General features: G+C 46.2%; 1 protein-coding gene across 1 annotated transcript in view; it reads left to right on the top strand.

Annotated features, from left to right (window-relative positions):
- TULP1 (TUB like protein 1) overlaps positions 1 to 27,138 on the top strand; it is a 628,127-nt gene that overhangs the window by 406,798 nt on the left and 194,191 nt on the right. Inside the window, exons 4-5 of the mRNA XM_086920352.1 lie at positions 9,884 to 10,024; positions 26,381 to 26,494. Of these exons, the coding sequence (XP_086776478.1) occupies positions 9,884 to 10,024; positions 26,381 to 26,494 (255 nt within the window). The remainder of the gene's footprint in view (positions 1 to 9,883; positions 10,025 to 26,380; positions 26,495 to 27,138) is intronic.

The raw sequence follows: 27,138 nt of genomic DNA, 5'->3' as shown, positions 1-27,138 counted from the left end.
ACATTGAGATGGAACTGGAAAAAACCTGACCTCTCTGCTTTAAATAAAGCTCTCTGTGGTAATTCCCCCACAGATGGTCTTGAAATGGAAATTGCAGTTGAGACCACACAAACATGGCTTTCTGAAGCCGTTGATTTATATCTGTCCACATCTCACAAAAAACTCAACAATCATCGCCCCCTAGCCCCATGGTTTAATGACTTACTCAAAATTGAAAAATCTAAATGTAAAGCACTAGAGAGGAAATGGCGCAAACATTACTCACCTGAGCACAAAATTATATATACTAAGGCCAGAAATAATTATCATTCCTCCTGTATAAAAACGAAAGTCACTTATGTTTCTGAAACTATCACCGAAGCCACCAATCGTTCAAAAACTCTGTTTAACATGGTCAAAGAATTGGCGGGACTCCAAACAGTGGCAACTCCTCGGCCTTTAAAAGAGCTACAGTGCGATAATCTCGCTCAATTTTTCACAGGGAAAATTGAAAATATAATCTAGGAAATTAATAGTTCCAACTCCGACAACACCAATTCCACTAATCAAGAGGACACTGTAATTTCCTCTGCCTCCATGGGCACCTTAGACTGTTGACCTCCCATTAATATGGACGATTTTAATACTATCCTTGAAAGTATTAAATCAGGTTCACCTAATGATCCCGTTCCCATCAACATCTTGAAACAACTTAATAACCCTCATTTGAAGGTGATTCCTAATACTCTTAATACCTCACTTCTTCAATCCATTGTATCTGCTCCCTGAAAACATGCAATGGTGACCCCCTTTTAAAAAAACCTATGGCTGACTCAGAGGTACTGTCCAATTATAGACCCATTTCCCTCTTACCAGTCTTTTCGAAAATCCTGGAAAGACATGTTCACTCACTTCTAACACATTTCACGGAAAACAATAACTCTCTCCATCCTTCTCAATCCGGTTTTCGGGCCGGTTATTCCACGGAGACAGCATTACTGGGCGTCATCGAAAAGCTCCGTAAACTTCTAGATGAAGGTCAAACAGTTGTACTTATTTTATTAGACCTTAGTGCTGCTTTTGATACCATCTCGCACAAACGGCTAATACATACGCTTAAAAGCACAGGCATATGCGGTGCAGCACGGGAGTGGATCATTTCCTTTCTAGAAAATCGTACGTTCCAAATCATGTCAACCACAGACTGCTCTAAAATCTATACCTCACCTCACGGAGTGCCCCAGGGCTCAATCCTTAGTCCACTGCTATTTAACCTTTACGTTAGAACTTTAGCGGATATAGCAGAACAAGCTGGACTAACTCTGTTTACCTATGCGGAAGATTCCCAAATCATCTTTTCTCTTTCTGACTCTAACCCGCTAGCTCCTTCCCATCTCAAACAGGGCCTCACCAACATTTCCAACTGGATGACCAAAAACCAGTTAAAACTAAATGGTGATAAGAATGAGGTTCTCATCTTGGGTAAACAAATAGACCCCTGGAAGCTCTCCCACTGGCCTACTCAAATGGGTAATCTCCCTGAACCTACCAGCCATGTTCGGAACTTGGGTGTCATTGTCGACAACACACTGTCCATGCACCAACAAACTGTCAAGGTAGCTGCACTATGTTTCACCATTCTAAAATGGCTCAAGAAGATTCTATGGATGTTGCCTGTTTCCACCCAAAAGACCGTAGTTAACGCTTTCATAACATCAATACTTGACAACTACAACATTCTCTATCTTGGGTCAAACAAAGCCGTGGTCCGCAGACTGCAGCTAATCCAGAATTCTGCTGCCAGGTTGCTTTGCAGGATTCCAAAGACTTCCAGCCTTTCTGGATATCTACGTGACCTACAATGGCTCAGGGTGGAGTACCGTATTAAGTTCAAAGTCCTGAGCTATATGTTTAGGATAAAAGCAGGTACTGCTCCCAAATATCTCCAAACACTAGTACGTTCTTACGTACCTGCCCGCCATTTAAGATCTGAAACCTCGGGAAACTTTTGTGTGCCCAGGTTTAAACTTTCCAGAATGGGAGTGAGATCATTCTCCTATCTGGGCCCCTCCATCTGGAATACTCTTCCCACCTCCATCCGTAAAGAAACTAATTACATGCGTTTTCGGAAAAACCTCAAAACCTGGTTGTTTGATCGGTAACACATACTGAAGGTCCTGCTTTAATGCCAATGTTCTGTCTTGGCACCGGGAAACCCTTTTTGGGTAGCTGAGCGCCTTACAAACTTACCAAATAAATACATAAAATAAGCTTGATTGTCTGGTATATAAAGTCCTTTTCCTCACTCTTGTTAACAGGAACCCTTGTGTGCACAAAGATCAGAATTTCCTGAGTTCAGGAAACGTACATTTCCCAGGCTTTTCTGTATGCAGCCCAGGTTCCGGAATAGTATTCCTCTTTTGCTTTAGCTGGGCATCTTCAAGTCTTGTTTCACAAAGGAATTAAAGGTATTCCTGCTTATTTTAGCTGCTGGTAACAACCACCAGTGCCAGTATTTTCACACTAAGCCAAACAAAATGTTTCCTGCTGGATTAACACCCGATGCACTGAAAAGGGTAGTTTTATGGGCCGTTTGCATTAATTTGACATCGCCAATAGGTTGGTGCCCTAAGACCTGCTCTCGGTATTGGAAGCTCCGTTGGTCTATCCTTTTCCTGAACAGGCTGTTACCTACAGTACTTTATTCAGTTGAGGTTATTTGGTGGATGCCTGTCTCATTAATTTGCCCCCACCTTTAGATTGAGAGCAGATTTAGGTATATTGTATTTTACATTTTGAAGTTGTTCAGTTCCGCTTTGTACTTTCTCTGTTTTATGGCCTCTACTCTCTACTGTGTTTAGAGTTTAATTACGCTGTAAATCACTCCATTAGCCAATCGGCAAGGTTTGCTCTTAACTCAAAGTACAAGGAAAGCAATAAATGCATTTGAAAAGTCAGAGAACAGAAAGCCCCTGCTAGGAGTAGGGTTTCCAACACGTTTTGGGGGGTAATCCACCCGTCCTCTATGAAATCAGACTTCAGTTATTGCAGGAGGGTGGTCTTACTTAAACCTGAGTGCGAGCTCAGGGGCTACATTAAACCTTGCACAGATCAGGGACATCTAGCTGCCCTACGGTTCTGCTTATAGCAAAGAAAACGACGAAAGTCTGTTATTCCAAACAAATGTTTTCTATCGGGGTAAAACATAGAGGAAATTGATTTGGTAGTATTTTTGTTTATTGCATAATAAAAAGTGGAGCATTTGGGGGGCGTGGCTTCGAGGGCGAAGATGGCGGACGCGGCTCTGTAGAGCTCCTGCCGGCCCGATCCTTATATGCTAATTTATCCTTGCCCTACACCCTCTTCCCCCATCTCTACTAGTGCAGGAGTTTACTGGAGTCCGGTGGATCCCGGTGGTGTGGTTCTTGGAGCTCCGGACGCCCGCTGGCGTGACCATCGAGAGCCGACCATGCTGGGCCTACCTGCCGCGTGGTGAGCCGGGGCCTCGATTTTTCTTCTGCCCGCCGGGAAGCCCTGAGGCCGGCTGGGCGTCAGCCATCTCAGCCCGCGCCGCCGGAGCGGAATCACTGGAGCCGAGAGACTGGGGCTCGTGACCATACCCTGTGGGGTGGAGTCCCGACGCATTGGTGGTGTGGACTAGCAGTGTATCCTGATCAACCTGCCCTGTCGCTCTCGTGGGGCGGCGGCGTTTCCAGGGACGGAAGATCTGGTGGCGCCAATCCGGCGATTCAGCCTTGGGCCCTTGCCTGTTGGTCCCTGCGCCTCGGCGGAGTGTGCCCCCCCCCCTGGTCTGGTCTATCTCTTGGCGGACTGGGGCGAGCTGGACCCGAGGTACGGCGGTGCCGTGGACGTCCCGCCTGCTGCCTGCTTCCGTGGGGTGACCCATAGCGAGTGTCTCTCGCCGGACTACCCCGCCGGCGGCCATGACGAGAGGCAAAGGCGGTCTCAATACAGCCACTACGGGACCCATCGACAAGTTCACCGGCCCCGAGAATGGTGCTGGGGCGGCCGGAGGGAGTCAGGCGGCGGGCCCGGACAATGCAGCGCTGCTAACGGCCATCACGCAATCCCGCGACATGTTGGATGCGAAGATCGGCGCGGTGGGCGCCGATGTGATGCTGCTGCGCCAGGACCTCCGCAACGCGGTTGCTCGCATCACGGAGGCAGAAACCAGGGTCACGACGGTGGAGGGCGATGTCGGTGCCCTGAAGAGGAGAGTCGTCGACCTGGAGCAGACGCAGCGGGGCCTAGCGCTCCGTGTGGAGGATGCCGAAGGGCGGGCACGGCGGAACAATCTGCGCTTTGTGGGCTTTCCGGAGGGATGCGAGAAGGGGCCTATGGACGTGTTCCTTTCCCGGTGGCTAGAGAGCTGGTTACCCCCGGACGCCCTGTCAAGCTGTTTTGTGGTTGAACGCGCCCACCGCGCCCTGACACAGAAGCCACCGGCCGGGGAGCGGCCTCGCCCGATCATTGCTCGGATCCTGAATTACCACGACAGGGATGCCATCCTCCGGGAAGCGAGACTTAAGGACACCCTGCTGTTTGATAATTGCACAATTATGATCTTCCCAGACTATACCAAGTTGGTTCAACAGCAGCGGCACTCTTTTCTGGCGGCCAAGGCCAGGCTCCGGGGCCTGAAACTTCAATACTCATTGCTATACCCGGCCCGCCTCCGTGTCATCTACAACTCGAGGACCCACTTCTTTGACACTCCGGAGGCTGTCTTTGCCTGGACAGACGAGGCGGTCCGGCTTCTTCCACACGTCCAGCCGGGGCTGCACTCCGGCTCCTCCCGCAGTTCATCTCAGGAGCGGGGCGATCAACAGGCCAAAGGGAAGCGACACCGCAAGTCCCGTTCGAGGCGGAGGTCCCTGTCTCGAGACCCCCTTTTGGGGGACACGCAGCCGGAGACGGATCACTCTGGCGGGGGGTCGTGACTTCTGTCCACTGACCCTTGACTCTTGCATCTCTATTGTGGCCACCTGCTGCGGCGGCGGCCTGCTGCACGACGGTCCGGACTTCATTTGGTGCAGTATTACCTGGCTCTTACGGGCCTAGCTGGGACTCGTGTGGACAAATGCACTGTATCTTGCAATATTACTGATGGTGCCTATTGATGGGGGGAAGGATGGGGCATGTTTTGTGGGCTGCTTCCTCCTGTTGGGATTGGGGGAGGTTTTTGGGTGTGTGCTTGGTTGGTGCTAGGGGGTTGTGTGGGATCCATTGGCATGCCTGACTTTTGGTGCTCTGTTTTGTGCCTGAAGTACCGTATGCCGCGACAGATACTTCATTGTTTCTTGAGGTATTGGGGTGGGGGTGGGGGGTTTGGGGTTGTTTGGTGGCGTGTTGGGGGGGTTGGCATTGTGGGGGTAGTGGGTATTGGGGTTCTGTTTGTTGGGGTGCACGTGATTTTTCTGACCTATGCTACTGTGGGGTTTGGGGCCTGGGCCGGGGGCCGGGGATTGTGGGGTTGGATGAGTCGTGATGATGGTTGATGTCCCTCGTTTGGTGCCTTCTGGCGCCTCCATGCATGTCCTTAGCTGGAATGTCCGGGGTCTCTTGGATAAGATTAAACGGGGTGCGGTTCTTCGCTGGGCCAAAAGGGATCTTGCAGATGTGCTCATGCTCCAGGAAACACACATGCTGGGTACGAAGGCCCTCAGTCTCCAGCGCTTTGGCTTCCACCAGGTGTTCCATGCCGGGTTTACCAGGGGTTACAGGGGGGTGGCCATTCTTGTTCATAGGCGGCTGGCATACACTCACGAGCGTCAGTGGCTTGACCCCCAGGGGCGCTTCGTGTTCATTCAAGGGAAGGTTGGTGCGGAGCCCGTGGTGTTTGGATGTGTATATGCTCCCCCCCCCCCCCCCTGCAATGGGCCTTGGCTGAGCGGGTATTTGCCTTATGGGCTGAACTCCCCGACTCCTTGGCTGTGATTGGTGGCGACTGGAACGATGTTGTGGATGTGGCTGTAGACCGACAGCGGAGGCCTGGGGTGGCGCCTGCCCCCCCTCCTACGCGGTTGGGGGCTATGTTGGATGTACTGGGATGGGCGGATGTGTGGAGGCATCTACATGCAGAGCGCCGCGAGTACACATACGTCTCGGCAGTTCATGGCTCCCTTTCGCGCCTGGACTACGTCTTTGTCCCGAGGGCTTTCCTTGCCAGAGTGAAAGGGGCGGCGATTCGGCCTCGTGGGCTCTCCGACCATTCCCCGGTGGCGGTCCAGATAGACCTACATAGACCGCGCCAGCCCTTCAGATGGCGGATGTCCACGTGGCATCTGCAGCGACCTGACTATTCCCCGCATCTTCGTGGCGCTATCGCCCAATATTGGCAGGACAATCTTGCCGTGGATGTGGACGCGGTGACTGTCTGGGAGGCCATGAAGCCCACTCTGCGAGGTATTGATCTGGCATGGTGTGCGTCTGCTCGTCGGGCTCGGCTGGAGGGCATAGCCGCTGTGGCGGGGCGGGTGGAAGACCTAGAGGCTCGCCACAGTGATGCGGCGGATTAAATCACCCTGCGACGGCTCCTGCAGGCGCAACAAACATATTCCTCGGTCTTATTGAACGAGGCTCGCCAGGCGTGGCTGGCCACCCGTAGCCAGGTTTACCAATGGGGCGACAAGTCGTGCACAATGCTCCATCGGCTCTGTCAACAAACCTTGCAGCCCATTACGCTCCCGGGTCTCGTTGATGCCGCAGGAGTGGCAATCACGGACCCGGCCATTCTGGCCACGAGCTTCGCGCACTATTATGGGCATCAATATGCCTCCCGGGAAACTCTCTCCCCCGCTGCTATTGCAGATTATCTCACATTGGTCCCCCCCGCTGCTGTGTCCGATGAGGTGCGTGACGCCCTAGATCTCCCCCTGACGGCTGAGGAGCTCGGGGACGCACTGGGTCAGCTGAATGTGGGCAAGGCACCGGGACCGAGCGGCTTTCCCAGTGAATTCTATAAGAAATTCCATCTACTGCTCGGGCCGCACTACCTGCGTGCTTTGGAGCTGGCGCGAGAGCGAGGCTGCCTCCCACCAGACTGGCGTCATGCCGAAATCGTTGTGTTCCAGAAGCCGGGAAGGCCGCCGGACCGCCATGACTCTTATCGGCCCATTTCCCTTATCAACTTCGAGGCCAAGCTTCTGGCCAAAGCGCTCGCAAATCGCTTGCTTCCCCATATCTCTGCCCTTGTTCATCCTGATCAGGCTGGCTTTATGCCACGCCGGGCAACACGGCACAATATACGGCGGGCGCAAGCGGCGATTGACGCTATCGGAGCTTCGGAGGATCAGGCGGCGTTGTTGCTGGCTGACATTGACAGCGCCTTTGATTCAGTCAGCTGGACCTTCCTCTTCACCCTTCTACCGCTGCTGAACCTCGGCCCGGTCTTCATATCATACGTCCGCCTGCTCTATACTGAGGTTACGGCCTCGGTGCGGATATCGGGGGCGGCCTCGGCTCGATTCCCGGTGACTCGGGGCACGCGTCAGGGGTGTCCACTTTCTCCCTACCTCTTTGCGCTGGCCATGGAGCCGCTGGCCGCCAGGGTTCGCAACGATGCGCTGTATCGTAGCTTTGTTTGGAGCGTGGATCATGCGGACCGCATCGCCTTGTATGCGGACGATGTGCTGTTCTTCATGACCGACCTGCAGAATACGGGCCCGCGGGTTCTGGAATTGATGCAGGGCTTTGGTCAAGCGTCGGGGCTCTTCCTCAACCCACACAAGTCGACCCTATGGGTACTGGGTGGTGGCGCGGTGGACTTTCCATGGGCTGCGTCCCTTCGGATCGCAGTGGAAGGAGTGAAATATCTGGGAGTTTTCCTCTCTGCCTCGCCCGCGGAGGCGTGGAGCCGGAACATCCAACCGGTTTGGGACCGGGTCCAGCTGGACATTAAGACGTGGACACGTATGCCTCTTAACATTTACGGTCGATCGGCCATCTTTAAGATGGTGGCCTTGCCCCGTCTCCTTTACCAGCTGCAGAATCATCCCTACCCGATTGGTCTGCAGTGGTTTCGCAGTGTTGACTCTGTGTTGGGCAGGTTTCTGTGGGCTAGTGGTGCCTCCAGGGTGGCGCTCCATACGTGCTTCCTCTCTACTTACTGCGGCGGCTTGGCTACCGCGGATATGTTGTCCTATTATCAGGCCTCCCATCTCCTGGTGCTCAACGAGTGGTGGTGTGGGGACCGCTGTGACCCGGCCTATGCCCTGGAGCACTCTCTAATGGGCGATGCCTCCCTTCATACGTTGTTGTATTCGGCCAGGAGGAGGCGGCTGCTCCCACGAGTCACCCAGGTGGTTTTTGCTGTCTGGCGGAGGGCCCTGCACCGCATGGGCTGGTGGGGTAAACTGACGGCGGAGACTCCGTAGTGGCTTAATGGCCTGCTGCCGGCGCTGGCGTCGCTGCAGGGCTTTGACGGCTGGGACGCGATAGGAGTCTCGTCCCTGGGGCATGTCCTCTCCGGCACCACTCTTAAATCCTTTCAGGAACTCAGTGCTGAGTTCAACATGCCCAGGTCCCAGTTCTTTCGTTATCTCCAATTCCGCCACGCTCTTACTCCTAGCCTGGTGGGGCTGGAGCAGCTTCCGGACTTCAGTCCCATAGAGGCGAAGCTGTTTATGGGAGATTTGGGTAACAAAAAAGTCTCCCAGATTTACCGCTCCTTGGTCACGCACTGCTCCCCCTCGCTCTCGACACTGAAGGCCCTCTGGGAGGCCGATGTTGGCCCCTTGGACGAAGACGACTGGCGCAAGGCCCTTGAATCCCCCCACCTCCGCTTCATTCAGTTCAAATATCTGCATCGAGCTTATTTTACAAGGGATCGTTTGTGGCGGGCGGGCCTGATTGCAACCCCGGAATGCCTGAGATGTGGTTCGGAGAGAGGCACCCTCTTTCACACTGTGTGGTCTTGTGAGCGGTTGACTCGGTTCTGGGCTGGGGTCTGGGATTGCCTGTCTGAGGTGCTGGGGTGGGACCTGCCCCGTACCCCTAGGTTGGGCCTTCTTCACGTCCTAGAAAATGTTGGGGGCAACATATACAAGCGCCATCTGTTGCTGCTGGGGCTGGTGGTAGCGAAGAGGGACCTGGCACAGGCCTGGAAGAGCGAGCGAGCCCCCCCCCCCCCCCCCCCCCCCCCCCCCTCAGTGCCTGGAGGGCGGGACTGGACTTCATCATGGGTTTGGAACAGCCAGTTTTTGAGGCTCGGGGCTGTCCCCGCAAACATTTCAAAATATGGAAACGGTGGGCAGACTATAGGGGCCTGCCTCTCGACCCTCCTATGGACATGGACGATGCATTACCACAGGATGTTGACCCTGCACCCTAGGCCGTTGGCCGGCTCCACCTTTGTACACCTTCTATTATGGTTGACTGATGATCACGTGCACAGGGTTAGGGTGGGATAAGGGGTGGGCAGTGGACAGGGTTGGTGGGAGTTTTGGGGTAGGTGGGTGGGAGTATTTTTAAAAATTCGCTTCATGTATTGGGTTCGATGCTGTGACAATGATGTGTTATTTTCGTATCTACTGTTGACAGTCTCCTCCTGATTGTGGAGGGCTGTGCTTAAACCTGATCGAACTCCTAATAAAAATGGTTTTGAAAAAAAAGTGGAGCATTTTTCAGATGTGATAGATGGAATGAGGCTCGTGATAAAATCCGTTTGTTTCCTTTAATATTATATATAAGAATGGATTGGGATTTCTTTTTTAAAATCTCTCGTGCGCATATCAAAAGTATTCAGAAGCAATACATTTGTTATGTACATTAGGCAGTGTTTCCACAATCTATTGACAATCTGTTCCTCTATTAACTGGTGAAAATCAGGAGGATGTTGATCTGTTCCTGCCTTGTTCTTACTATATTTATAATTTTCTTCCAGATGGAAAAAAGGTGAAGAAGAAGAAAGGCGAGAAAGCAGACAGTGAGAAGGATCCTCAGTCGAAGTCAGTCAAGGATCCAAAAAAGAAGGAAAGCAGTGCGTCCCACTTCAACGTAGCCAAGAACCCCAAAAAGAAAGAAGGTACAATACTTGGTGATCGCCGCCTTCCTCCTCGAAAAGTGCACCCACACGAGCAGTCTCAGGTTCTTCGCTTCCTGGACAAGTGCTCAACGAGACCCCTGGCCATCTTCATGTACCACTAGACCACCTGAGGCAGAGAAATTCAGCCATACCTGACCGCACCCCCAGTGGTCCCAAGCAACCGAACCCTGGTGATGCTGCACGACCCTTGAGGGACGTCATCCTTCTAAACCATCAGAAACAAATGACACCAGGGACCCCACAGCGAGCCTGTCTCTTTATTTCCTTCATCGAATGACACCCCTTACAGCCCTTACTGTGCCTTATCCTTGCCCCCGGGGTACTGCAGAGTTGTGCCCCTCATGAACCCAAGTAACCTACACTGTGCCTCACCAATGACCCTCAAGTAACCTAACCCTTATTCCCCGTTGGGAAACGTCGCAGCCCTTCCGTCAGGGAGTTGCCCAGGATGAGTGGTGGAATGTGAATCAGCAATGCTATTTCACAAGTGAAGAATCACGGGGCGGGGCCTAAGTAGTGGGAACAAGGACACACCTGGGACTAGAAAGCTGAACCTGGGATGCTGCCAAAGTTTTAGGACTACAACAAGCAAAGCAGAAGCGAAAAACAGGTCAGGCACTTCCCAGTGGGGATTAGTGCAGTGCAGGAAAGAGAACCGAAAGTAAAGTGCAGGAATCTGGGAAAGGAAGCGGACCAGTCCAGGAGTAATGCAAATCTAAGTTTGTGCACTGAGGCAACTATAGCAGAGATTACCGCCCCCTTGCAAAGTCAAGCTCATTGTGTCTGTCTGTGCTGCTAAGTGACATTACCGGTGACACACCAGCTCGGATTGGTACCAAAAAAGTGGCCCACACTTGCAGAAACATTGGCTGGTTAGTATCAAGGGGCTGACGTTTGGAGAAATGAGTTGTAACTGAAATGTTTTCCAACTTGTAGAGCCAATAAAATTGATAAAGACTAGAACGCTGCAGCTCTCCAAACTGAGTGCTTACTTTCAGTCTCAGTGCCTTGCACATGCTAGCAAGGTAACCATTTGCAAGCAACTATATCCTGAACACTGCTTATCATATGGATCTAGTACCTAGCCATGGGAATGGGCTAGGCCAGGATATCTGGGAATAAAACATAGAAAGATAGAAAGAGAGAGATTAATTCTGAAATTCTAACTGTCTTGAAGATTCACAGTGGAGGGGTCTGGAGAACAGAACCTGTAATGACAGATAAAGAAATGTAATTTACATCCTGGCCTAGACCCCTAGATCATGGTCTGTTCCTGATTTTTTTACAAAAGGTCTCCATTTAAAAGTAAAAATAAAAGCTATAGTAAAATACATGCCATTCTAGTGAACGGCTGTTCAGTGCCATGCGGTAAGAGGCAAGGTGTTTACATCTTTCTGGGCTAGGAATGCATTAAGGGAACACACCATCACAAAATGAAAACACAAAATAAGACATGAAACACATTTATAATCGACTAGGTGTGTGCTATGCTGCGCTTAGGATGGACCCACATTCTATATAAAATGTAGTTTAAAGCACACATTTACCCATGTGTATATTGGCACTGAATAACAGATGTTACCCAACTCAGTGGCACTGAAATCGTGTGAATGAAGCGTTATTGTAAATGTAAATGTGTTTGTATTTATATAGCGCCTTCTACCCAGAGGTCTCGTAGCGCTGTATTCATACCGCTGTGGAACCCTTCCTGGCTTTCCTGTGAGATGTCCACTCCTGGGCACCCCCTAGGTGAAGCCAGGCATCCAAGCGCTGCTGGGGCCGTTGTGGAGATTAAGCAAGCTATTGCCCAGAGTCACAGAGTGGGGCCCATGATTAGACTAGGCACCGAGGCGAGAATTATCAGGTCCGGGGAGATTGAGTCCAAGAGCCGCCGAGGCGGGAATTGAACCCTGGTCCCGGGCCAGACCTCTGCATCAGGGTCTGCCGCTCTAACCATTGAGTAAACATGAAAAGTAAACATTTTTCCACTCCCTGTAGCTAAAATTCACCAACGGTTATGCTAAGAAATACCCTAGTTCATTAGGAGAGATACCAATCGACTGGTACCTAGGTTTCCCATTGGCTTCTCATGCTGTGGAACTTTCAGCCTTAGAAAAGGACAGCAGACTTGCTGTACTTAAGGTTTGGTTACAACAACGCACTCACAGATCACAGGCACAAATATGGTGACAATCACATAGAGATGTTGCAACATGCACCTCCAAACAACAAATGGCATCAGATTTCACGCGAAACATACAGACCAGGTGAGTAGCACCACTAACTTCCAAAGTACTGGATGAGATCTGAGGCGGGGTCAGGGAGCGGAATGGGCTTGAGATCATTCTCTCTTTGGAATCCACAATCAAGAATATCTTTTCTACATGTATTCAAAATACCAGAGCCACTGGACCTTTCAGGTATTGTGTGCTCTCAACTGCTGCTCATCTCCCTAGTGACACGGTAGCCCCTTTACTCTGGTAGGGAGCAAACATTTAAACATTGAACATATAATCACATTTCAGGGGTTCTTGTCTGATCCACGCACAGACTGGAGTCACAAGGCACAGAAGGGGGCATGGATTTTTTTTACACACTCCCAAAGATGACGCTTGCATGCTACAGAGATATGAATGTAATCTGTTGCTCATTTATTTAAATCCCAGGAATAATTCAGTGAGTAAATGTGCCCACTGCTCAGATGCGTGTGTAGCTTGTTGTTCACAGGTTCATTTACTTGTATAGTAGCTCAGTGGATTAATGCACGCACTGCACAGATTTGTGTAATCTGTAAATTGCATGACCTAATTTTACCAGGATTTTTTAGGGGATTAGTGTGCCGGCTGCAGAAATCTTGGGAATCAAGGAGGGGGGGGGGGGAGACAGACACAAAATATTGTCACACAGACACAGGGCGCCACCAGTGCTGAATCGCTTACTGTGATAAAGGATGCTAACATCCCTCGAAATTTCGTCCCTCAAAATAAATGGTCTTTAAATGTGTTCTCTGCTTCTTGGCTGTGCTTTGCAGTGAATGTGTGTACTTATGTTATATTTAAATTTATTTTCATGTTTGACATCTTATTTCTTTTGTTCTCCGTAAGATTGTCTGTGGGTATGATAGGGAATTCTGTGCACTCTAAGATCATTATTTACTATGCTTTAAAAGGGAATGCAATTCAATGTATAAGGAAAAATGTGTTGTAGAAGGCACGTTTTTGCCATTTTCCCCAAATTTTCTTGGGAGAGGAATACCCCCAAATCCCCCTTATAGTAGTCAGTCTTGCTCGCTAACCACCATACGGGGGCGGGTCTAAATACATTTGTCAGGGCTGGTTTGGGTTCTCAGTCTGGCCCTGGTGTGTGCCTGTGTGAGTGCAAGGTGAGGGGTGTGTCTGCATAGGCACCATGTGACTGCAGGGTGAGGGGTTTACCTTGGTGACCTTACTGATTACTGGGTGAGAGGTTTGTCTTAGTGAGTTTACAGTGGTCTGCTGGTGTGAGTGCAGAGTAAGTGGTGTTTATTGTGAGTGCAGGGTGAGGGGAGTGTCTGTGTGAGTGCAGGATGAGCATTGCTCCGTATCGGTGCATAGTATAGGGACGCCCTGTGTGTCTTTATGTGTTTACTTTTGTGAGTACAAAGTGAGCAATGTGCCTGTATGAGTGAATGGTTTTGGTATACATATTATGCGTATGTATATATATATATTCACTGAGAAAAACATAGATTTTAGGGGTGTTATAGTTAGCTGGACATTTCACTCGTACAAAACCATTGAAAATCCTCTGTTATAGTTAGTTCTGCTAACTATAACTCGCGCGCCCGCAATCCACTGCTGATGACGTCACATATTACATCATCCATGACATGGTCAGTGACATCACCGATGACATCACTGATGACATCTCAAATGACATCACTGATGACATCCAGTGAATGTGGTTTGGTTCGTTATTTAAATATGTATTATATATATATATATATATATATATATATAGCAATCTGCATTGAAGAATGAATGGATATATAAATATCTGGATGGAGGATTTAGTAGCAGTGCGATTGACTGTTTACTTGACTAATTTATAGTGTCTCACTAAATATATTGGATAGTGACTAAACTGTGTGAATATCTGTATCACTTTGTCAGTTGTTGTGTAAATTGCTGCACCAGTTGGTTACTAGCTATGTGAAAGTCTATATGAGTTATTGATTAGTTAACTGAGTATTTGTATGGGAGAGTGAATGTGTGTGTGGTTCGGTGAGGGGTGTGTGAGTGCCCAAAGATGTGTGAATAGTTGATTCAGTAGGTATATGAGGTTAAAACTGTTATAAAAGTTGTTTTGGTGAGTGAATATATTTATGGGTGTGGTGATGAGCAACTATATCTCTCAATGGTACATATCCAACAAACTAGAAAAATAAAAGGCAGTTTATGTGACAGTTGTTGTATATAAATAAGTATACATAAGACTCAGTGATTGTATGAGTGACTGTATGGATAACTGTATACTTGTGATAGTGATTTTATAACACATAAGTATAAGTTACTATCTATATGAATAAACAAAGTGGTGTTTGTATAAGTGTGTAGCTAAGTAAATGTAAGTATGATCCATTGTTTGCATAAGTGAGTAGGATGACTTCATAAGTGAATAGGATGTGTGCTGGTGTGTAATGTCGATATAGGTGTATTAGTATTTTTGATAGTGTTCTATTGATAATTGACAGCATGTATGAGTGAATCTATAGGTAAGTGATTATATGTGTGTGTAGATCTAGGAATCACTAAGTGGGTTTTTAGAAACTTGTACTGGTGTGTCAATGGATTCAAATATGGTACTCTGTATTTTAAAGTGAGTGATAAAAGGTTATACTAGTGTATGATGAGGTGTATCTGATTGTCACGTGGATGATGTCATCAGTGATGTCATTTGAGATGTCGTCAGTGATGTCACTGACCATGTCATGAATGATGTAATATGTGACATCATTAGCAGTGGATTGCGGGCGCGCAATTTATAGTTGGCAGAACTAACTATAACGGAGGAAATTCAATGGTTTTGTACGAGTGAAATGTCGAGCTAACTATAACACCCCTAAAACCTATGTTTTTTTCAGTGAATTTCTAAGGTTTTTTAAATGCTAATTCCTAACTATAACATGTCTGAAACCTGGTATGTTATTTCCAGTGAATTTCAAAGGTTTTTTAAATGACAATTTTTAAATGTATTAATTGTTATATTTATTTATTTTGATACTGATTTACTACATTTTTTAAACTATTTTTAGATTTTTTTTAAATTACATTATAATTACATTATACATTACATTACAAAATATACTTTCTCAGAATAAATTACTTTAGTTTAAATACTTTGCAAATAGGCAATAGACTTTTAAGTACAGTAGTTCCAGTTGTTGCAATGGGCAACACAATTTCAAACACAATGCAACATTGAGCTCAATGGGGATTTCTAGTTAAATGCAATTAGTTACTTTATGGATTACTATTCTAACCTCAGGACTGGATCCTAAAATTAAGTCCTGGGACATCTCCTGTAAACAGTTGAGTAAAAGCCTTTTGGTTACAGTAGTGATTTTAAGGAATATTATTGTATTTTAAAAGTTGACACTTAAAAACTTTTTCACATAGAATCACCAATGTTATCCTATGGGAGGAAATTCATTTAGCAGGTAAGTAGTGTTATCGTTACTTTTTCTTACTTCGTGGTGGATCCTGGATCCAGCACTGGTGCTTCTCCTGTAAACAGTTGAAAGCATGAGTTTAAGTCATACAGGCGCTTTTTAAGGAATATTTGTAGTTTGTGAAAATCGACACAAAAACTTTTCTGGTGAAAACCAGACAATGGATTCCTATGGAAGGAAATACAAGTTACTGGTAAGTACGGTTAGAATTACTTTTCGGGGTCAGTACTGAGCTAAAAGATGCAGCACTGGGTTCTCTAATGTTAACAATCGAGTAAATCGGAATTTGTAGTTCGGCTGGTTTTACTTTGGTCCACTAAATATAGAGCCACTTTCTTAGACCATCCCCTCCCTTCACCACTGTGTAAACGCACCCTGTGTCCATTTTAATTTGGAAGATTAAGCGTCCTTGAATCCTGAGGGTCCCTGGGGTCCAAGTAGCCCACTAGGTACCTCCAGTAAGGGCCACAGAGCTGCGTTGCTTAGAGGTGTAAAAAGGGGCACTGCCTGGGCCAACTCTCAGCAACGGCACTTACTGGAAGCACCTGGTGGGCTAGTTAGCCCCCAGTGGCCCTCAGGATTGAAGGGGGATTATTTCCTCAACTTAAAACACGCCACAGGGCGTGTTTGCACACGTCACCTCTGGCCCGTCCCCTCCCTCAACCCCTGTGTGAACGCGCCCTGTGTCCGTTTTAATTTGGGAGATTAAGTCCCCTTGAATCCTAAGAGTCCCTAGGGTCCAACTAGCCCACTAGGTACCTTCAGTAAGCGCCACAGAGCTGCATTGCAGAGAGGTGTAAAACGGGGTGTAGTCTCTGAACACCTCTCTGCAATTCAGCTCCCTGGCGCATACTGGATGTACCTGGTGGGCTAGTTTGCCCCAGGGACCCTCAAGATTGAAAAGGAATTAATTCTTCAACTTAAAACGCACCACAGGGCGCATTTGCACAGTAGTGAAGGAAGGGGGCGGGCCTGAGGTGACATGTCTGCAAACACGCCCTGTGGCAAGTTTTAAGTTGGGGAATTATTTCCTCTTCAATCCTGAGGTCTTCTGGGGGCTAACTAGCCCACCAGGTACCTCCAGTATGCGCCAGGGAGCTGCGTTGCAGAGAGGTGTAAAAAGGGGCGTGGACTCGGAACACCTCTCTGCAATGCAGCCCCCTGGCGCATACTGAAGGTTCCTGGTGGGCTAGTTAGCCACCAGGGACCACCAGTATTCAAGGGGAATTTGTTCCCCATCTGCAAACGCGCCAGGGGGCGCATTTGCAGAGTGGTGGATGGAGGGGGCGTGGCCTCCGGCACGATCCCGTTTCTTTTAAATTAATTTTTTTAAGAACGGGGGCTGTGTGGCCCCCCTTCTTTTTCTAATTTATTGGCCCTGGGTACCCCATCCCCCGGGCCTGCCCCCAATTTTTTTTTAAAACCTAGAAATCGGGAAGGGGGCCGCACGGCCCCCCTTCCGAGGCCATAATTTGCCTCGGGGACCCCATCGAGCGGTGTCGAGTGCCCTCTCATCTCGATGGGAACTTTGTGGAAAAACTATGCATGCGGCCTCCCTGCCGCGGAGAGGGAACCATCACCAGCTGGAAGAACAGGATTCCAGCTGACTGAGGCGGAGATTTCGAACTTTTCGAGAACGACAGCACACTGCTCGAAACTTGCACATAAGCTTGCAGTTATGCCCCGACCCTTACTAAAGGTACAAAACAATAATTGCTTTTAAAGTCTGGACATATTTTGAATTATGACACGCATTTGGGAACTTCATAGCCCAGCATGCAACAGTGAAAGCTCATCAGCACACGCCCATTGAAGGGCGAGTATGTTAATAAAGCACAGCAGAAAATGTCAAAATGCGTGCATCATTCTGTGTTCAGGAGCAGCCCATGAAGAAGCGGCGTAGGACCGCGAAACGCGTTGGCACTAATGAAACACGTGGGGGCATGAAAGCAAGCTGCATTTAATTGCCGGATGGCCGAGCAGTGTCGAGTGCCCTCTCATCTCGATGGGAACTTTGTGGGAAAAAAAAAAAAAATATATATATATATATACGCTAACACTCCCACAGCGCACCGCACAAGTCAGCACTCACCAGGAGAAAAACGGACACCGGATTCAGTAATAGATGCAGCAGAGTTTTTTTATTTTATTTTCATCGTGTCAAGGGTGCCGCGATCCGACGCGTTTCGGCGAACCTGTCGCCTTGCTTACCAGGATTATATATATATATATATATATATATATATATATATATATATATATATATATATATATATATATATATATATATATATATATATATATATATATATATATATATATATATCCAGTCGCAGTTGCCATTGGGTAGTTCGTTCCGGTTAGGTCTGCATTTCCATAGCAAAAACAGTTTATTTTCTTAATTACATTGGCTCTGTTTGACGAATCTTGATGAAACTTTCCATACCAGTACCCATGTTCAGGTAATTTCTTTTGGTTAGAAAATGTATTATCCAAATAACATATCAAAAATACATACACACAACAATAATGGGGCTTATGGGGTTACTCAAACAGTGTTACAAATACAAACAATACCATGTGTAATCAAACAAACAGTAGCTGAGGGAAAATACAAAAGCCGAGTTCTGGAGAAAACAGAGACACACAGCAGAAAAAATGCATCCTCTTCAATTAGAGTCACATCTTAACCTTTCTAGTCTTCAGTTTGGAGCGTGAGGGAACCTGGCATGCTGGCGGGACGAGGCGGTTTCTAAATTATTTTTCATTCTATGTGGTTTACTTAAAACAATGTTTGGATTCTAGTATCAGATTCAAACCAGACCTCCTGGCATTGCCAATTCTTGTTTCTAACTTGACTCTGATGATTCCACCTAATCCACTGCTGGCTACTACTAATAAACTAGCCACAGTGGTAGATGTAAGATTCAGGGGTACGTGGTGCATTTAATTGTCTCTTTTCTAAGAAGTCGTCCCTAGTTAACAACTCTATCTCCTAATCACGTGTCACCAACAGGTGCATCACCCTTACTCTGGGGCGCAAGGGATCATAGGCGTCTAGATGTCACTCATAGATTCCAATCCGAGTACCTGGGCACTGAGCCTTTTGGGCACGAGGAAGAAGGTAGTTCCGGCACTGTCAAGTGTATTGACATATTTGTGTGGTTGATGTTGGCATTTTTTACAAATTCTTTATTTTTTATTTTAAAAACTTCAGTTATTTATAAAGCTTAATTTCACTGCCAACAGCCAAACCTGATCAGATGGTAACAAACATCTGCAGTCAAAAAGCATGCATTTATCAGAAAGAATAAAACCCCTGCTTAGCGTTTACAACTTTTCAAAGCTTCAGCAGGGGTTGTTTTTATGTTTTCTAATTTGTTAAGCGTTGGCTTGAAGTTGTACCTGGTCACTAATGGTTGTTGTGTAAGTGAGCTTTTGTGGGATTGACTTTTCCCTAAAACATGCATATAGTTTCCATTAAACTGAGGGCGCACCAGCACTAGCATACACTAGAGAGGGCACTGAATGTATGTCCAAGTACAACTGTGTAATAGCATTTAGTCGTCAAAGTATGTCATTTTATTTATTTAGGGTTTTTGTTAAGCCCTGAGGCTGATCAACGCATCCTCTTACTACCAGCTGCTCAAGTCAGAGCTGTCTGTCGCCGCTGAACACGCACAGAGGAACAAAAAATAAATAAAACAAACTTCAAAAATGTCCTCTTTGATGTTCTAAGAAAATAGGCCCCTCACAGGCTCCCTGGCACTGGCCCATTGCCTGATGCCTGCATTGTCAATCTAACCTACCCTGGGATCATGCAATGGCAAATGGCCGAGGTGTTCGCCTGCCGTAATCTCAATGACAGATTACACCAAAGCAGAACATGCACACCACTTAAACAAGGGCATGATTGTCACTGCAGGAAGGGAAGGAAGGACACAGCAAATGTGTGTCACAAGCCAGACTCACTGGGATACTGGGAGTTCTGCCAGCTCAAAGCTGACGGGTCGGCATAGGAAGATCAACACTGCCTAAGCAAACAAACCTTTGCAAAGCCAAAAGGTCTCATTTTAAGAATGAGAATGAAGTAGACCAGGCACTTGCTTTCCCACAGATCTCCAAAAAAGGATAACGTAATAAGAAAGTTTAAAGCCGAAAAGCATTTTTTTTGTGTTTGCAAAGTGGTTAACAAAATGAAACGCGGAACAATAAGGGCAGATAAGCACTGAAGAAACATGTCACACAAGATCAGTTGTAAATTACAAGGCACACAGGAATAGTGCAAGTAACTACTTTATTAGGCAATAGCACCACCCACATGAAATACAGTCCTGCTCTGCGCGGTTCTCGCAGCAACTGCCTTGATGCAGAGATTACATTCCAAACTGGATTGCAGAATGCATCCATGGCAGCCTGCACGAGCGACTTACAACACGAGCTAATTACAACACAACACATCTTCCCCCTTTTTTTTTAGCAACAAAAAAACTTTCTATACAAATATTACAATGATAGAGAAAAATTTTAAAAACTCAGAAAGAAACAAGTAAAATGCAATTGCAACATAAACACGTAAGAGAATAATTTACAGCATGTAGTGCGCATGTACAGTATGCCTGTCCTATGAGAAAAAAAACCATACAAAATAATCTGACATCAATGCAGGTTTCCTTCTGATCCTCTTACCCCCTTCACACATACCCCCACTCCTTTCCACACAACTCCCTACATCTTCATTAGAACTGATGAATAGTTCTGTGTTAAATCAGTGAGGGTCCTTTCACCCACCTTATTCTCAAATTGAGATTCACTGTCACTCCAAAGATCATCAATGCCACAGTAAGGAGATTTGACATAACTTTTTCATAACTCATCCTCACAGCATTTTTTAGAACTTCCACCACTTCAAAAGGTCTCAAAAATGAACTGTCCCCTTGTTTAACCCTCCAACGTTTCTTGACCTTGACAGACAAACCTATAACAACGTTGGTGCCCCCTGAGTAACTCTCCTGCGCTCATAAATAGATTTGTATATGTCATACCTGTCCTTAATCCTGCTCCTCACAACATCCAAATCTATGTTGATACCAGAGTTTTCCACCAACCATGAAGGATTCCTTTTAGTCCTAGTAACTCTCTCCCTCTTAATTTCAATGGGGATACACCCAGTCATTTAATTAATCGTGGTAGGAAACATCCACACAGTTTTGTAAATTTGCAATTCCCAATCATCATTGTTCACACCTGCAGATTGAATAACGCCTTTGAGTACCCTGTTAAAGCGATCAATCATGCCGTTCCCAGTAGGATTGTGTAGGACGTGGTACAATGCTTTAAACCCAATCTATTAAAATAGTTCTTCACTTTACACAAATTGTACTCCATTAGCTGTAATCACCTGAGAAGGAATCCCTTCCTCTGTAAATATACGGTCCAAAAAAAAACGGCATCAGTGTCCACTTTGTCTAAAATTTTGATAGCAGTCCATCTAGAAAAAACCTCAATGGCTGAAATAACATACTTGGACTCTCTGTCAACAGAGCCCATAGTATCTACAGCAATAGTTTCCCAAGGATTCCTTTTATCTCAAAGAAATGTATCTGCTTTAGCATAACACAGTTTCTGACCACACGTTCAACCAACATGTCCAAATTAGGCCACTAGAATCCATTTTTTACAGACTGTTTAGTCCTAACAATGCCTCTATGACCTTCATGACACTGCATTATGATGGATTTCCTTAACTCTACCGGAGGCACAGCTTTATCACCCCTCTGTATAATACCCTTGACTAGAGACAAATCATTCTGCACCTCCCGAAAACACCTTAATTTAGGACTTAAAGATCCTTTGATAGGCCACTTATCTTCAATATATAGTAGGCCACTTATCTCCAATATATGTGAGGACTTTCTGTATCACCTCATCTATTAGTATATCACAACAGCCAAGCTTGTTTCTCAATAAAAGGAATAACTTCATCATGGCCTACAGCAATATGAAAATACTCCCACACATCACCAGTAGTGGCTTCCATCGGCAAGGGCATTCTTGAAAAATAATCTGCCGATACATTATCCTTCCCAGGCACAAAAAATATTTTAGCAATTAAATCTTGCAGCCTCATTGATATCCTAGCAATATGAGCAGAAGCTTTAATCACACCATCCGTGCTAAGGAGTCTGATTAAAGGTGTGTGATCACTTCTCGAATCACATTGCTTACCCCAAACAAATGTCCTAAAATGCTCTAGGGCCCATGAATGTTTATCTCTCCAAGCTTTTCCTACTAAATCAAGTGGCTTCCACAGGACTCATCCAGTGGCTATTCGACTTCCAGAGGACTTCATCTGATACAGCTTGCAACCTGTCTCCAATGGAGGATTTCGACTGAAGGCCTGATGTAGACCTTGGCGGACAGGTCACTCTGTCACAACGGTGACGGATATTCCATCCTCCAAAATATAAATTCCATTATATCCTACGGGATTTATATTTCGGCAGATGGGATATCCGTCACCGTTGTGATGGAGTAACCTGTCTGCCGAGATCTAAATCAGGCCCTAAGTCAGAAGGTACAAACTTTGACAAGGATGACCTGCTTGGGTTGTTTGACCTCCACTCCCTCAGGATTAGACTGAAGTTACACATTGTTCCTGGTCAACTCTGAAGAGTGACTTCTGATTGACACTTCACTTTTTCTTGGTGCCCTTGCTGCATTTTAATAATGTTGGTGTCATTTTTCAAATTGTTCTCTATTTTTAGAAATTGGTTGTGAGATTTTTTGTACTGTGTTTGTCTTTTGAGTTCATTTGTTACTGCTAAATACTTTACTCACTTTTCCTTAAGTAAAGTCTGTTTACTCTGAGCTATAGTATTGGGCCCAGGTTTATTTATTGAACTTGTGTTTTGGACCTGACAAGAGTTTGGACTTGCTACTTGGGAAGGACACTTATCCTCCCCAACTAATAACCTAATTTCTTACATTGCTGGTTTTGCCATGTGCTCCCCACTGGTCTTGTTTTTGAGTCAGCATGGATCTGGGCACCCTCCTCCTCAGCCAAGTTGAGTGTGCTCCCATGGTTGTATCCCAACACATCAGGTTTCATTTCACACTTTAGTCTGGGGTGCTCAGTCCTTCCTAATGGACCTTTTCTTCCCCAGCTGCCCTCGCAGCTGATATGTACCTCCACCCATCCAGCCCAGGTCTGGTTCTCTGGCTCCCAAGGCACCACTCTAATTGGGTGGCTTGATGGGTCAGTCTTCTAGATATAGGGCGGCTTTCTTTTCAGCTCTCCCTGTTGCGCTTGTTGTACTGCACTCTTTGTAAGGTAGTGTCTACACTTATTTCTTGTAGGTGTTCCTCAACGAACTCAACTTCTACCATAGCATTTAAAGGACTTGTTTCTCCTTTCTCCTGCTTGACATCTGCCTGTATCTCTCCAGGTATTACCAGTGCCCATTTGTCTCCTGCTGCCGCTGTCGGACCTGCTTCCACTCTTGATCAGACTGATTCTTCTCTCACAGTCGGTTTCAGGCGCATAACTGCACTGCAAAACTCTGCTACAGTGGCTTTCCCTGCTGTCCATGGCCTTCACAGTCTTATTCCTTACCCTCTGGCTTTGCGTTCCTCTACTCCAGCCTCTGTGCTGTGCTGCATTGTGTCCCATACTGCCGGGTTCCCTGCTCGTATTCACACACCATTCCAAAGATGGCCAAAGTTTCAGTGGGTCAAGGAGGTTTGCTTAATCTCTATCCCAAGGATTCATCCTGTGATGACCACAATTCAGGTGTCTCCTCGCAAGGCCATCACTTCTACTTCTGCCTATGTCAACCCTCTGCTGGGGAAACTTTCTTTTCCACCAGCTCATAGTACACTGCCCACCGGGCCCTCCCTGTGTTTTGATATCCCGGCTGAGCTGGTAGGGCCAGAAAGCGATTTATTTTGTCAATTATCTGAGCCACAGGAGAGGAATTCCCCACCTTCTCTACTGCAATCTTGGCCCTACCCTGATTAGTACACCTAAATGGGATTTAGTTTATAGAGGACAGAGTCATCTTCAGTCTGGCATCTGCAGGTCTGCATAGGTAGATCCAAGATATAAATTGTTATAGCACCAAAAATCACCTGGTAGTAATAACAGCAAAAACAAAAGTAGTGTTTTCTGGTAGAAAAATCGAAGAGCATTGAATTGACCGGGTCCCCTCTTATTATCCTTTTCATATTTGGCTCGAAGAGAGGGGTAATCATGAATTCACATAGCAAATAAAGAATATGGCTGCAGCATTGCGCTGCACTTTATTTAAGATTGTCATGTTCTACAATAGAACCCACCCTGAAAGTAACAAGAGACAGTGCCAGGGTTAACCTATGGGTATGCAGTGTTTTGGGGCTACATTTCTAAGTGGATGGGCAAATCTCAGTGGTTTTTTTTGTTGTTTTTAAAAAAATGTTTTTATTGTTGCCACGGCATATCAAGTACATGTGTACATTTGGTAATAAAACACGTTACAGAATTTCGTTTATTTTGTCTAAAACCAGAGATAATAAAGCAGTGCAATTTTCATTTTCTTTCTGTTACTGGGCAAATCTCAGTGTTGAGCTTTTTGTATATTGTTCAAGTACCAAATGCATTCCCAGAAGCCAAATTAAAAGTGAAATTCTGCATCCAGGTGTAACACACTGGATTCATGCCACTTTTCTTGAATGGTGCTATAGACTTCTGTCAGCAGAACAGCAGTATGGAAGTTAACTATTTGAATACAAATAGGTAACAACTTCAACCATCCATATGGTAGTTAGTCCAGATATATACCAAATCCGTAAGGGCACTATAGTTGGCGCCCACGTAGGATTCTACAGAGTCATGTGGATCCAGTGGTTAATTTGTAAATAAAATAAGTGCCGGGGCTTTCGTCAGGAGGCAGCTTGCTCCAGCCCATTCTCCTGTTGGCTCCGCCTCAAACAGAACCGACCACTAACCAAGAAAGTGAGGAGAGAATGTGGCATAATGGCCACAGCTGCCGACTTCAAGTCTTGGTGTCAGCTCAACACCCTGTGATTCTGGGCAAATCACTTGGGGCTAGAAGTACAAAGGTTTTTTGTGTGCGCAAATGGGTTTGCGACCCATTTGCGCCCGCAAAAAACCTGTGGCCCATGTACTAATCCCATTTTGCGAGTCGCAAATTGATTTGTGACTTGCAAGATGGGATTTAGTACATGCTATTAGGAAGGGGCGTTCCAAGGGCAACCCTTCTTTATAGCGACTCCTTAAGCTATGTAAGAATGTTTGCGACCACTCACAGTTTACCACCCTTCTCAGAAGGTTGGTAAAGCACTTGCAAACATGAAGGGGTTCCCAGGAGACCCCTTCACATTTGTGAATGCATGCACCAGTACTTTTTAAGGGCAGGCAGTGGTCCCAGGGACAACTGCCTGCCCTTAAAAAATGACACTGAAAAGTTTAATTTCTCTTTTTTAAATGCATCCCATTTTCCTTTAAGGAAAACGGGCTGCATTTTTTTTTTAACTGCTTTATTTAAAAACCGTCCCAGATATGGAGGTCTGCTGACCCCAGCAGACCACCATCCCTGGGAGTGCCCACCATTCCCAATGGGGTCACAAATTGCGACAGCCTCATTAATATGCATGAGGCATGCAATTTGCGACCCCATTGGGAATCGCAAACAGTGTCTGAGACACTGTTGTGCATCCCAATTAGTGATTCGCAAATGCGACGCAATTTGCTACATAGTATTTGGCGGGTCGTACATCTCGCCCTTGATCTCCCCATAAATGAATGTGTCCTTAACTGGTGCTCATGAAAAGTACCGATGTTGATGATTAAGTGTTGGTGCTGAGCACCTGAAACCACTGGCTCAAATTAAGCACTGTGTGGATCTTTTAAAATGTTCTACAAAGCGAAGTTAGAATCTTATAATTTACCAAAGACCTAAAAGTATTTAAGAATAGGAAATCCTCAAAATGCTTTTCTTGCAGTGGTACATAGGAGCTCTGTAACCAATTTGCTCTGGTCACTGTTCACTAAAATAAGCAGAAATGCAATGCTTTCGGTTAATTTCCATCATTGAGTTTGGGAAGTCTTGGTGGAACTATTGTGAAGAAAGGAAATAGTGTAGTCTATATGCTTGGCATGAATAGGACTTCACATGTGATCGGCATCAGTCCAGCACTAGTTGACCAAAGAACATTTGGATGAGACCAATTCTAGTTGAATGAGGGATCCTTAATTGTAAGAGCATGGTTGGTCAGTATTTGAATAGCAGGGTATAAAGATGTGGGCTTGTCTGACAAAATTCATGGTTCAATCAACAAAAACTTTAAACCGTTTGTCTAAAGGAGAGGGCTTGTCAGAATAAGAGAATAACTTGATCTACTTTCTAAAACTTGGGCTTGTGATATTAGGGGAGATTCTTAGGCATTTTTCTCAAGGTCTCTCTATTGCCTAAATGAACTTAGAGGAATATATGCAAGGGCAAATGTGTTTTATATCTTGAGATTTACGTGTAATTCTTTTAATTAATCAACAATACATTTATAAGATGTAAACTTTCTCCTTCATCTGATCATCTCTGACCACCTTCTTCTTGTTCTTCCAACAGCAAAAGAAGACTCCGAAGATGACTCTGAAGAGTCAGAGAATCCACCGAAAAAACCCAAAAAGAAGGCGCCCCAAGAAACTGGGCAATCCAAAGAGAAGAAATCTAAGGAGAAAGGTGGGGATACATGTCTATCCAACCGCTACTCCATCTGTTTGTTGGGTCTTTTATGCATTACTTATATCTGTTAAAGATATTTGGACCCTCTGCATACCCAAAACCATCCCAGATGAAGATGTGTGTACTGTTTGAAACCACACACTGTTACCTTTCAGGTGGTCTGTACCCACTGCAACCTTTACACCACCTCTCTTTTTAGATCTGTGTGTACCCTCCTATAGCCTAACCCCAACATGCTTAGTCTATTAAAACTATGTCTACTCTTCGAAACATAATGCAATCTGTCAGTTGGATATGTATGTACCCATCACAACCTGATACTTTCTGCCTGTTGGAGCTGTGTGTTCCATCTGCAATGCAGGTAACATCTGTTTGTTCAAGTTGCATGTAACTTCTTCCGCCTTGATATCATCTATCTATTTGAGCTGTGAATACCAGCCACAACCCAAATATCATCTGTTGGAGCTGTGTGTACCCTCTGCAACCCCAGTACCATTTATCTGCTTAAGCTTTTTGTGACCTTGTCACCCTCAGTGCCATCTCTGTCTATAGGAACTGCCTGTACCCTTGGCTACCACAAAATTATCTATTGGAGCTCTATGTACCTACCACAACCCCATTACCTTCAGTCAACTGGGGAC

This window comes from Lissotriton vulgaris, chromosome 5 (assembly GCF_964263255.1).
Source record: "Lissotriton vulgaris chromosome 5, aLisVul1.2, whole genome shotgun sequence".
NCBI classification, from domain to species: Eukaryota; Metazoa; Chordata; class Amphibia; order Caudata; family Salamandridae; genus Lissotriton; species Lissotriton vulgaris.
The sequence above is the reverse complement of the archived record's forward strand: the minus strand, read 5'-3'. Positions and strand labels throughout refer to the sequence as shown.